Source organism: Ursus maritimus, unplaced genomic scaffold, assembly GCF_017311325.1.
Source record: "Ursus maritimus isolate PB19 unplaced genomic scaffold, ASM1731132v1 scaffold_29, whole genome shotgun sequence".
In the NCBI taxonomy this organism is placed as follows: Eukaryota; Metazoa; Chordata; class Mammalia; order Carnivora; family Ursidae; genus Ursus; species Ursus maritimus.
In genome coordinates this window covers 15,021,652-15,035,765 of record NW_024425452.1, presented here as the reverse complement: position 1 = coordinate 15,035,765, position 14,114 = coordinate 15,021,652, and the positions used below count along the sequence as shown (strand labels likewise).

The window sequence follows — 14,114 nt, the reverse complement described above, 5'->3', positions numbered from 1 at the left end:
GACTCTGGGGTTACAAATAAATTTTAGCAAGTGGATCAACTGCAAATATGGAACCTACAAATAATGAGAATCAATAGTTACTTAAAGTATATATATGGAATCTACAAATAACGAGGATCAACTGCATACTTAACATATTAATTTGGTTCAGATAAGAAATACAAAAATGAACATCATGAAGCCTTAAAATATTTGAGAAAGGAAGTAAACATGGAAGTATTTTTAAAAGAGAGCAATAGAATACAAATTAGAAATTGAACAATCTTAAAACAATGAACACAATTATCTTTAATGCTAATGTCTAGGCTAGTCAGATTTGTTTAATGTTATTTATTTTTTTAATACCTGTCAGTTTGTCCCTACAATTTAAAATATGCTTGGGGTGTGGGAGAACAGGCAAAATGAGTGAAGGGGAGTGGGAGACACGGGCTTCTAGTTACGGAATGAGTAAGTCGCAGGAATCAGAGGTACAGCATAGGGAATATAGTTAATGACACTGTAAGAAAATTATATGGGGACAGGATGTAGCTACTCTCATGGTGAACATAGCATAACCTATAGAGAAGTTGAATCATTCTGTTGTACACCTGAAACTAATGTAACATTATGTGTCAACTATATTCAAATGAAATGAAATAAAATAAAATACCTTTAAAATTTCTCAGGACTAATGACAAAAACTGTTACTATTTCTTTTTTAAGATTTTATTTATTTGACAAAGAGAACAAGCAGGGGGAGTGACAAGCAGAGGGAGAGGGAGAAGTAGGCTCCCTGCTGAGCAGGAAGCCCGATGCAAGACTCAATCCCAGGACTCTGGGATCATGACCTGGGCCTATGGCAGCTGCTTAACCAACTGAGCCACGCACGCATACACCCCCCCCACCCCCACCCCGGCCAACTGTTCCTTTTGATGTGTTTTAGAATCCAACTGGATTTCCTGAAGTAAGACTTCCTTTACACTGGAGTATTTAATCCTGCCAAACCTGCTCTTATTTCTTTAAAACAATTCTCTAACTCCGAGATAGTCCTAGGATCCCATAATAGTTGAAAACTATTCTGAGAGACAGGTAACTGTCCTTCCAAATAAACAGGTATGCCTTGGTTTATTGCACTTGCTTTACTGTGCTTCACAGAGACTGTTTTTTTTAACAAATTGCAGGGTTGCCACAAACCAGACAGGCTATCAGCACCATTTTTCCAACAGCATCTGCTCACTTTGTATCTCTGTGCCACATTTTGGTAATTCTTAGAATATTTCAAATTTTTTCATTATTATAGTTGTTATGGTGATCTCTAATTAGTGATCTTTCATGTTACTATTGTAACTGTTTTGGGGTGCCTACAGACTGCTTCCACATAAGATGGACACTTAGCTATGTCATTAGGTATGTGTGTTCACACTGTTCCACCAACCAGCCCTTCCTTCATTTCCTTCCCTTTTCTGGCATCTCCCTATTCTGAGACACAGCAATACTGAAATTAGGCCAATTAATAGCCCTACAGTGGCCTCTAAGTGTTCAAGTGAAAGCAAGAGCCACACATCTCTCACTTTAAACAAAAGCTAGACATGATTAAATACTGTGAGGAAAGAATGCTGAAAGCTGAGATCAGCTGAAAGCCAGCCCGCTTGTGCCAGGTGGCCAAAGTTGTGAACGCAAAGGAAAAGTTCTTGAAGGAAATTAAAAGTGCTCCTGGCTGGCTCAGTCAGTAGAGCATACAACTCTTGATCTCACGGTCATGAGTTCGAGCCCCAAGTTGGGCACAGAGATTACTTTAATAAACAAACAAACAAATAAATGCGCTACTCCAGTGAACACACGTGATAAGAAAGCAAAACAGCCTCACTGCCGTATGGAGGAAGTTTTGGTGATCTGGAGAGAAGATAAAACCAGCCACACATTCCCTTAAACCAAAGCTTAATCCAGAGAAAGGTCCTAACTTCCTCAATTCTCTGAAGGCTGAGCGAGGTGAGGAAGCTGCAGGAAAGTCTGAAGCTAGCAGAGGAGGGTTCATCAGGTTGAAGGAAAGATGCGGCCTCTGTAATGTAAAAGTACTCACGTGGGAGCTGCAGCAGGTTACCCAGAAGATTGAGCCAGAGAATTCCTGAAGGTGCTACACTAAACAGCAGATTTTCAATGTGGATGAAACAGCCTTCTACTGGAAGGAGATGGCATTAAGGATGTTCATAGCTAGAGAGAAGTCAGTGCCTGGCTTCAAAGCTTCAAAAGACAGGTTGACTCCCTTATTAGGGGCTAATGCCGCTGGTGACTTAAAGTTGAAGCCAGTGCTTATTTACCATTCTGAAAATTCTAGGGCCCTTAAGAATTATGCTAAATTTACTCTGTCTGTGCTCTATAAATGGAACAGCAAGGCCTGGATGACAGCACTTGTGTTTACACGATGGTTTACTGAATATTTTAAGCCCACTGCTGAGACCTACTGCTCAGAACAAAAATTCCTCCAAAATTTGACTGCTCAGTGGCAATGCAGTGGTCACCCAAGAGCTCCACTGGAGATGCTAACACAGTATCCATTCTGTGGCCCATGGATCAAGAAATAATTTTGACTTTCAAGCCTTACTATTTAAGAAATACATTGTGTAAGGTTATAGCTGCCACAGACGGTGATTCCTCTGATGGATCTGGGCAAAGAAAATCAAAAACTTGATACAAAAGATTCACCATTCTGGATGCCATTAAGAACATTCATGAGTCACTGGAAGAGATCAAATAACATCGACAAGACTTTGGAAGAAGTAGATTCCAACTCTCATGGATGAGTTTGTGGGGTTTGAGACTTCTGTGGAGGAAGTAACTGAACAATGGGTGAAAAGAGCAAGAAAACTGGAATTAGAAGTGGAGCCGGAGGGTGGGACTGAGCTGCTGCGATCTGTGATAAAAGCTGAACGGATGACGAGCTGCTTATTATGGACGAGCAAAGAAAGTGGGTTCTTGGTATGGAGTCTACTCCTGGTGAAGGCGCTGTGCAGACTGTCGAAATGACAACAAAGGATTTAGAATATTACATAAACTTAGTTGATCATGTGGTAGCACGATTTGAGAGAATTTTTTTAAGTTTTTAATTTTTTTTTTTTAAAGATTTTATTTATTTATTCGACAGAGATAGAGATAGAGACAGCCAGCGAGAGAGGGAACACAAGCAGGGGGAGTGGGAGAGGAAGAAGCAGGCTCATAGCGGAGGAGCCTGATGTGGGGCTCAATCCCACAACGCCGGGATCACGCCCTGAGCTGAAGGCAGACGCCCAACCACTGTGCCACCCAGGCGCCCCAAGTTTTTAATTTTAATTCCAGTATAGTTAGCATACAGTGTTATATTAGTTTCAGGTATACAATATAGTGATTCAAATGGGTTTGAGAGAATTGACTCCAATTTTGAATGAAGTTCTACTGTGGGTAAAATGCCATCAAATGGCATCATATGCCACTGAGAAATCATTCCTGAGAGGTAGAGTGAATCAATGAGAAAACTCCACTGTTGTCTTATATTAAAATTAAAAAATCACCATAGCCACCCCCACCTTCAGCAACCACCACCCTGATCAGTCAGCAGCCATCAATATCGAGGTGAGACCCTCCACCAGCAAAAGATTCAGACTTGGTGAAAGATCAGAGGATGGTTAGCATTTTTTAGCAAGAAAGTATTTTTAAATGAAGGTATGTACATTATTTGTTTAGACATAATGCTATCACATACTTAACAGACTACAGTATAATGTAAACATAACTTTATACAACTAGGAAACTAAAAAATTCATTTGACTCGCTTTATTACGGTGGTCTGGAACTGAACCTGCAAAACCTCCAAGTTGAGCTTGTAGTGGACAGAAATCTCATTAGAGTCGAGCATCAGTTTGTGTTTATAAAGTATGCAAGGTGTCACCAATAAACATAAAACAGATACAAGATAGAAAGGGTGGGGAGGGGAGTATGAAAAAGGGGGGAAAATGAGGAAGGGAAAATAGATGAAAGGTAAGAAAAAGACAGAAGGATAAAGATACACACAGGAATATGTTAACTAACTAGAATTTAAATAAAAACTTGAAATGTTAAAGAGAAAGGAAAAAGAAAAAAAAAAAGGTACACACAGGACTGAGTATTTGAAAACCACCACCAACTGTCTCATTAGCCACTGCCACTAGATCCCTAACCTTGAACCGTACTGTAATTAGTGTTATTCCAAAGCCTGGGATAGAGTTCACAAATCAAAATGAGGGGATTAAATGGCCAAGTACATACTGGATTTGTCGCTCCAAAAAATCAACTCCAATGGTTTTCTTGTAGTCTTTTGTAAAAATTCCTTTGCAATATCGCTGAATCATACTTGATTTTCCAACTGCTCCGTTCCCTACAACCACCATCTTGATGGCCACTTCCATATCTTCCTCCAACATTTTTGCAATTGTGAAGGTTTCTGAACCAACTTTAATTCCAGGTGATCAGATCTTCTCAAATCTGTGGTTTAAAATGAAATTGTACAAAATATTATAATTTTATAATAATTTTATTATTATAATTTTAAAGATATATTTATTTCCTTGAAAGAGAGAATGTGTAAGCAGGGGGAGGGGCTTGGAGAGAATCTCAAGCGGACTAACTGCTGAGCACAGAACCTGATGTGGGGCTGGATCCCAAGATCATGAGTCTTCTGAAACCAAGAGTCAGATGCTTAACTGACTGAGCCACCCAGGCACCCCAAAAATTGTACAAAATAAGCTATAATTGTTTTACGAAGAAATAACTATATTACATTCCAAGAATTCTTCCATGATGGAGGTCCCCTTACCACCCTGTTTAGAACATGTAAATTCTCTGAAAGGAGGAACAATAACATCATTCATTTTTGAATCCTGAACAACAGCACAATATATGACATCCAGGTATTAATAAACGCCTAGATTACATAGTTCTATTTTTCAATCTTAAGACTAAGATTGCAGTGTTAGAATTGCGGTCTGATTCAAAGTTGCCACTGACTAGTTCTGTGTTCTAAGTGAAGTTACTGGCTAACCTCTTTCAGCTTCAGTTTACCGAGGATACTTACCTCAGAAGATTGTTGATCAATGGTACATATAAAGCACTTAGCATAGTGAAAATTAAGCTTACAAACAATGGTGGTTTAGTTTTACACAACATAATAAATTCCTCACAGTTACCACCACATGGGCAACAAATACAAAATCTAAGGTATAATTAATACCCCTAGAAAAGCACCCCAAAGGAAGATTTTCTGAAAACTATACAACTGTGTGACAGCTTTGGACTCCTACAGTGCTTTACTGTTCAGGTTACAATGACTCCTTTACAAATAATCTTATACCACACATTCTTTCTTTAGTTTCAGACTAGTTACAATTACTCCTATAAGGAAAGTAATATAATGTGTACTGTTTGCATTTTAGACTGAAAAGAACAGAAAGTCAATTTCTTCATATTTCTTCGTAAAATTTCTAGTTAAAATCCTGACTACAATTATATGTTATAATATTATATTCCAACGCCCTTAACTGAAAATCCATCTATACTACCACTACACAAAACAAGTCTGAAACACGAAGAACATTCCTCCCCGCTCCCCAAGGAGTCTCAGTAATTGTCCCTAGTACTTCACAGACTTGCACAATCATAAGAATCATCTAGGAAGATCTGTAAAAGTATAGGTTCTAGATCTCCACCTCAAACATAATTAAATGATGTAAAGAAAATACAATATCAGAATGAAAGGAGCAAAAAATGGTAGGAGCAAAAATACAGGTAAATACAATAGATTCCTCTTGAGTGTTCTAAATGATGTTTGACTTAAACACAACTGTGTGGTTTTCAATATGTACAGAGAAAAATATTTAACATAATTATAAATGGGTGAGGACAAAGGAATGTAAAGGGAGGTAAGGTTTCTATGCCTCCCTTGAACTGGTAAAATGTTGACACCAACGGACTGTAATAAATTATATATAATGTAGCTTATATAGTATAATACCTAGAGCAACCACTGAAGAAATTACACAATGAGGGGTGCTTGGGTGGCTCAGTTGGTTAGGCATCTGCTTTCAGCTCAGGTCATGATCTCAGGCTCCTGGGATCAAGTTCCCACATCTGGCTCCAAGTTCAGCATGGAACCTGCTTCTCCCTCTTTCTCTGCCCTTCCCCCCCAACTTGTGTGCTCCCCCTCTTTCTCTCAAAGAAAAAAAATAAAATCTTAAAAAAAAAGGAAGTTATGCAGAGATATACTAAAAAACACTACAATAAAACAAAATGAAAGTCTAGTAACAGAATAAAATGATCAGAATCTAATTGGCATTTATAGAACTGTCCATACAACAGCAGAATATACTTTTTTCTTTTAAAGATTTTATTTACTGAGAGAGAGAAAGAGTGTGAGCAGGGGGAGAGGCAGAGGGAGAGGGAGAAAGAATCTCCAACAGACTCTGCACAGAGCCTGTCTAGGGGCTTGAACTCACAACCTTGAGATCATGACCTGAGCCAAAATCAACAGTCGTACACTCAACTGACTGAGCCACCCAGGCACCCCAGAATATGCTTCTTTGTAAGTACCCATTAAATATATACCAAGATAAAACAGATTCTAGGCCATAAAACAAACCTCAACAAACTTAAAATAATGGTACCACAATGCAATCAAATTAGAAATCGGTAACACAAATATAACAGGAAAATCTGCAAATATTTGCAAACTAAAAACAACAGACTTGTAAAGAACCTGTGGGCCAAAGAAAGAAGCTCAAAAGACATTTTTCCAAATAATTAAACTGAATTAAAATGAAAATACAAAATGTGAAATCTGTGGGACACAGCTAATGTAGTGCTGAGGGAAAATTTATAGCACTAAATGCTTACCTTAGAAAAGAAGTCTCAAATTGATACGTTAAACTCTCACCTCAAGAAACTAGAAAAAGAAGAGCAAAATAAACCCAAACCAAAAGATGAAAATAATAAAAGTAAGCAGAAATCAATGAAATTGAAAACAGAAAAATAAGGAAAATTAAACAAAAAACTTTCTTTAAAGATAAAAAAAATTGACAAGCACAGAAAAAAAAAAAAGAAAGAAAGAAGACACAAATTACCAGTATTAGGAATAAAATCAAGAATGTCACTGTGGACTGTGCAGACTCAAAAGGATGATATAACAACTCCACACATAAATTTGACAACTTAGGGAAGCTTGGGCGGCTCAGTCAGTTAAGCGTTCGACTCTTGATTTCGACTCAGGTCATGATCTCAGGGTCAGGAGATGGAGCCCCGCATAGGGGTTTAAGATTCTGTCTCTCCCTCTCCTTCTGCCCCTCCCCTCTTTAAAAAAAATTGACAACTTAGATGAAATGGACCAATTCCTTAAAAAGCATTAACTACCACAACTCACTCAATATGAAATAGATAATTTGAATAGACCTATAACTATAAAGGAAATTGAACTTGTAACTTAAAAACTCAAAGAGAGGGGCGCCTGGGTGGCTCAGTTGTTAAGCGTCTGCCTTCGGCTCAGGGCATGATCCCAGCGTTCTGGGATCAAGCCCCACATCGGGCTCCCTGCTCAGCGGGAAGCCTGCTTCTCCCTCTCCCACTCCCCCTGCTTGTGTTCCCTCTCTCGCTGCCTCTCTCTCTGTCAAACACATAAATAAAATCTTTAAAAATATATAAATTAAAAAAAAAAAAGCCTACAGAAAAATCTCCAGGCTCAGGTGATTTCACTGGAGAATTTTATTCAAACTTTTTAAGAATTGACACCAATGATATACACTCTCTTTCAGAATATAGAAGAGAAGGGAATACTTCCCAACTTATTTTATAAAGCCAGTATTACTTTGATAACAACTTCACACAAAAACAGTACCAAAAAAACCAAAACCAAAAAACAAAAACAACTGGACAAAGACACACAAAAGTCCTCAACAAAATATTAGAAAATCAAGTCAAAGAATTTATAAAAAGAGTAACTAGGACCAAGTGGGCTTTATTTTGGGAATGCAAGGCTGGTTCAATACTCAAAAATCAATCAGCATAACCTACCACATTAACAAAGTAAAAAAGAAAAACCTCATCACCATATCAACTGAAACAGAGGAAACGTATAACAAAATTCCACACTGATTTGTCAGAAAAATAGTCAGCAAACTAGAAAAACAAGAGGACTTCTAAAGCCTCATAAATGTCCTCTATTAAAAAACTCCACAGCTAACATTATACTTAACTCTGAAAGCCTGATTGCCTTTTTGTTTTCAAGTAAACTCTATGCACAACATGGGGCTCAAACTCATGACCCCGAGTTCGAGAGTCACATGCTCTACTGACTGAGCCAGCCAGGCACCCCTGAAAGCCTAACTGCTTTAAATCTTAGACTGAGAGCAAGGTAAGTATGTTCACTCTCTCTACTCCCATTCATCATATGCAAAGTCCTAGCCAGGAAACTAGGTGACAAGAAATAAGACTCTTCCAGATTAGAGAAAAATTAAATAAAACTGTCCCTACTCACAAATTACATGAATGTCTTTACAGAAAACCCCCAAGGAATTTAAAAAAAAAAAAACAAAAACACCCTAGAACTAATAAATGAGTTTAGGAAGGACGAGGGATACAAAGGCAAAACACAATGCTGAATTGTTATTTCCATACCCTAACAATGTACAAATTGAAACCAAAATTTTTATTTATTTAAGTTATTTCTACACCCAATGTGGGGCTAGAACTCACAACCCCAAGATCAAGAGTTGCATGCTCTTCCAACTAAACCAGCCAGGCACCCCTGAACCAAAAATTTTAAGTGACATTTATAAAAGTTCCCCCCAAATTAAATACTTTGGTATAAATTTAACAAAACATGTACAGGACCTATATGCTGAAAACTATAAAACACTAATGAAACAAAGACCTAAATAAACAAAAAGACATGCCATGCTCACAGACTGGAGGACTCAAAAGTAAAGACAGCATTTCTCTCCAAATTGATCCATGGCTTATCCAATTTCAAAGCACCAGCAGCATTTTTTGTAGTTAAGACAAGCTGATCCTAAACGTTGTATGAAAAGGCAAATAAACTAGAATCGCTAACACAATTTTTAAAAATAAAATAGGAGGAAATCATACCAGCCAATTTTAAGACACCATAAAGCTTTACTAATCAAGAAAGTGTGATACTGATAAACAGAACGATATATAAATCAACGGAACAGAACAGAGGGCGCAAAAATAGACCCACACAAATTCAGCCAGTTGATTTTTGACAAAGGTGCGAAAACAATTCAATGGAGAAAAGACTGTTTTCAACAAATGGTGATGGAAAACTGGACATTCATATGTAAAAAAGTAAACATTTACCTAAACCTCACATCTTATACAAATAATTTTAAATGGATCATAGATCTAAAAGTAAAATTATAAAAAAATAAATAAAAAATAAAAGTAAAACTATAGGGGCACCTACATGGGTCAGTTAGTAGAATTTGCGATTCGATCTAGGGGTTGTGAGTTCAAGCCTCATGTTGGGTGTAGAGATTACTTAAAAATAAAATCTCAGGGGTGCCTGGGTGGCTCAGTTGGTTAAGCATCTGCCTTTGGCTCAGGTCATGATCCCAGAGCCCTGGGATCCAGCCTGGGAGGGAAAAATCCCTGCTCAGCATGAGTCTGCTTCTCCCTTTCCCTCTGCTGCTCCCCCACCCTCACCCCACCTTGTGCTCATGTACTCTCTCTCTCTCAAATAAATAAATATTTATAAAATAAAATCTTTAATGAAAAATAAAAAAATAAAAGTAAAACTATAATCTTTAGAATAAATTTTTTACAAGGTGAAAATGTTGACCTGGGGCTAGAAAGAGTTCTTAGACATCATACCAAAAAAAATTCCACAAAAGGAAAAACTGATAAATTGAACTTCACAAAAATTAAAAACATTTGTTCTATGAATGATACTGTTATATGAATGAAAAGACAAGCTACAGACTTCGAGGAAATATTTGCAAAGCACTTATCTACCAAGTAACTTGTATCCCGAACATATAAAGAGCCCTTAAAACTCAACATATGAAAAAAAACAAAAAAAAAAAAAACACAAAAGAAAGCAAACAACTCACTTGAGAATGGGCAATATTCTTGCCCAGATACTCATCAAAAATTATATATGCCAAATAAGCACATGAAAAGATATTCAAAATCATTAAAGACACACTAAAACCATGGGATACCACTACATGCCTATGAGAATGGCTAAATTTAAAATTACTGAGAATAGCAAGTGCTTCCAAGGATCCTTGTGGAACAATTGGTACTTTCACACAGTCCTGGTAAGAGTGCAAAATGCTAACAGCCACTCTGGAAACCAGCAGGACAGTTTCTTATAAAGTTAAACATCCTTTATATGACCCTGCAATCCCACTCCTAGGAATACCCTACAGAAATGAAAACTGCTGTTCACACGAAAACCTGTACACGAATGTTTATAGCAGCTCTATTCATAATCACCAAGAACTGGAAACACGCCAAATGTCCTTCAGTGGGTGGATGTATAAACACAGTGGCACATCCATCTAATGGAACACTACTTAGCAATAAAAAAGGAGACGTTGTTGACACATGCAACAACTCTGAGGAATCTCAAAGGCATTATGCTGAGTGAAAAAAATCAGCATCACAAGGTTACATATTGTTTGATTCCACTTACATGACATCTGAAAAGTTAGTCATTGCCGGGGCTAGGGGTAAGGAGAAGGATATAAAAGGATAGCATGAAGGGGGGGGCTGTTCTATGTCCTGATTGTCATGGTGACTGCATTAATTCACAGAACTGCACACCCCTTAAAAAGTCAATTTTACCATATAATTTTAAAAATAAAATTTTAAGAAGAAAAGCGCAGTCAGATTTTAACACAGGCAGTCTGACTCGTGATTATCGGCTTCTACTACTCTGTAGACTTAAAGCACTCTATCAAAACAGAATATAATTCTGAGTGTAATAATTAAAAAGCTTACAGCAATGCTTTGCATAAATACTCTTTTCTAAATACTGTTTTCCCCAAATTTAATTTTAAAGATTTTTCCAACCAATGCAGTCTAATAAATTAGAAAAGGTACCTAAGTACAGGTACGATTGTGTTTATAACGCTGAAACACTTGTTAAATTCAATGAAATTACCTAGAAAACGTTAGGAGTTCTATAAAACCCAGAGACGTAAACGACCCTTTCAGACTCGACTGGCACTCCTGATGGTGAAGTTCATGCTCTCACACACCCTCAGGTTCCTACGTCTGGGAGCTGCCGCAGGCTCCTCAGTTCTCTGAGTTAAGTAATTCTGTGGCAGCCAGTGTCAATGAAATAGTGCCGTCTGGCTCATTCATATTCTAGCAGTCTCTGAGCAAGAAACTAGGGAAGGGTGGAGCCGCGGGTAAGGAGGGGCCCCGCAGCAGGGAGGAGGGGGTTCTAAAAGCCAGGGCAGAGCTTGGGACCTCCCTTCCGATCAAACCTAACCCGGCACTTGACGCCCCTTGTTGGTGTCTCACCCGGCCTGGGTCGCCCCTTCCCTGTGTGGGCGCTGCGAGAAGGCGAGAAGCTGGAGGCCAGCGCCTCGCCCCCGCTCCGTCTCGCTCCTTCCCGCCCAAGGGGCAATTCCAGGGACCCACACCCTGGGAGCCCCGGCCGCGGGGCGCTGAGAGCGGGGGCCGGGCAGTAGTGCCGCCCACCTCCTCCAGCTGGAACTTGCGCACGGCTAGGGAGCGGGCGCTCAGTGGCCGGGCCCGGGGGATGGGAGCCCGGGCCTGGAGGCCCCTGCCCGCGACACCCCTCTACAGTCCCCGGAGTACGGCACATCCCGGGACCCCAGGGAGAAGCGGGTCCTTCGCCAGCGGAGCCGGGGGAGCCCTCTGCCGCTGGATAGGGCGAGTGAGAGCCGCCGCTGCCTGGAGTGCAAGCCGCTACTCACCGTTCCCCGCCGGCCGCGGACCAGCCGCCCGGCGCGACCGGCTCCTCCTGGTCGCGGCGCAACCGCTGCCGCCGCTGCCGCCGCCACCTCCTCCTCTTCCCAGGGCGCCAGCTCCCCCGGCGGGGCCGCCCGGCTGGCTCGCGCCCTCCTTCGCTCTTTTAAGAATGACTATGATTTTTTAACGAACTTTATTGGCAGTCGGGGCTTGGAACAAGCGTCTTAGCCGCAACTCCAGCAAGGGTGGTGGGGCGCGGGAGACTCGACTCCCCTCATCCGCGGACCCGCCGCTCTGCGGAGCATGCGCTGGGCTTGGTCTGCGCATGCTCCGCGAGGACCCGGTGGCCCACCCCGCTCCACCCCTGTTCTGGCTTGTGCCCGGGAGGGCGGCTTCTTTGCGTTACCGGTGGCGATGGGGAGACCAGCGGCGAGCAGGAGCTCCTAGATCGTGGACCCTAGTAAAGAACTGACAGAGGAAAGTCCGCCTAAGTTTCGCCTGCTAAGTGACCAGGCTTCCAGAGTACTCAAAGGACTTGCTCCGCCTTGGACACACACCTTATTTTGTTCACCCGATGACATCCAAGGGGTAGAGTGACAAAAATGTTGAGCAAAACCGAAAACCCATTCACAGTCCGCACGTTGCGGCTGGACAAAGTAGATGTCTGAGATGGTTTACAATTCAGAGTACCAAACCAACAACTGAAAGGTTCCCCCAAAAGCAATCTAAACTTTGAGTTGTTTTTATATTTCAAAATATAACAGAAAAGAGGGAATAAAGGAAGTTACCAAGCGTTGGCAAAATACTCCAAGTGATATAGGAAATGTTAGGGCTTGGAGCCCATGGCCAAGAAAGAATTCTTGAGAGGTCTTTGGTGCAAAAAGGTGGTTTTATTAAAGCTCGGCGACAGGACCCATGGGCAGAAAGAGCTACACTGGGGTCATGAGAAGTGGCCCATTATATACCTTCAAGTTGGGAGGGGGTTAGGGATAGTTAGTTTCTAAGGAGTTTTCGAATCAAGGTTTCTAGGACCTCGAGGGGGCTAGCTATTGTTAGGAAAATGTCATTTATTACCATCTAATAAACCCTTAGTCATGAGACCCTTCAGTTATATGTCAGTGGGCCATATGCTTGGAGGATGATTGCTAACGTATATCTTGGGGGGTAGAGATAAAGGAAGTTTCCAAAGGAATTTTTAAATGTTAAAATAGACTTACAGGATCCTGGAGGGGGTCAGGATAACATTAAGCTAAGATGGCCTTTTGCCCTTAGCAAAGCATTAACATTAAGGCAGCTGAGTTCCTAGAGGAATGTCACACTGCCTGTTCTAAGGACTTCTCAGTGGGCTGTAAGTAGTAAGGAAATTTAATTTTTTCTTTTGCCTTTGTTTCCCACACCGCAAGGATGCAGAGTAACTGAATTCATCTACCCTGCTTCTGGAATGTAAACTAGAATAACTCCTTTAAAAACCAATTTGTCAGTATCTACCAAGGAAGTCTACCTATGACCCAGCCAGCAGTTCCACTTCTACAAATCCAGCCAGGAGAAATGAGGACTTAATGGTGCACCAACAAACCCGCACAAGAATGTTTACAGCTGCGTTTGTTTTAATGGCCCCCAAATGGAAATAACCCAAAAGACCATAAACAACAGAATAAATTAATAAATTAACACTGTTCATATAATGGAATAATGCAACAATGTGAAGAATGACCCAAAACGACCAACATGAAATGGTTTAACAGCAGAAATGTAAATGTAAGCATAGAAAGTAAGGTGTGGGGCACCTGGGTGGCTCAGTCGGTTGAGCAGCTGACTCATGACTGGGGCTCCGGTCCTGATCTCAGGGTCCTGGGATACGACTCCAAGCTCAGCGGGGAGTCTGCTTGAGGATTCTCTCTCCCTCTCCCTCTGCCCCTCTCCCCTGCAGACAGGGCACATGCATGCATTCTCCAAAATAAATCTTTTTTTTTTTTTAAGATTTTATTTATTTATTTGACAGAGATAGAGACAGCCAGCGAGAGAGGGAACACAAGCAGGGGGATTGGGAGAGGAAGAAGCAGGCTCATAGTGGAGGAGCCTGATGTGGGGCTCGATCCCATAACGCCGGGATCACGCCCTGAGCTGAAGGCAGACGCTTAACCGCTGTGCCACCCAGGCGCCCCTCTCCAAAA

At 40.7% G+C, this 14,114-nt stretch overlaps 1 protein-coding gene across 1 annotated transcript in view; it reads right to left on the bottom strand.

Moving 5' to 3' along the window:
- The window catches only part of RAB23 (RAB23, member RAS oncogene family), a 34,732-nt gene extending 22,529 nt beyond the window's left edge, over positions 1 to 12,203 (bottom strand). The window contains exons 1-2 of the mRNA XM_040643598.1: positions 11,946 to 12,203; positions 4,258 to 4,473 (exon numbers count right to left, since the gene is read on the bottom strand). Of these exons, the coding sequence (XP_040499532.1) occupies positions 4,258 to 4,412 (155 nt within the window). The 5' untranslated portion in view covers positions 4,413 to 4,473; positions 11,946 to 12,203. The remainder of the gene's footprint in view (positions 1 to 4,257; positions 4,474 to 11,945) is intronic.
- Positions 12,204 to 14,114: the final 1,911 nt, after the last annotated feature.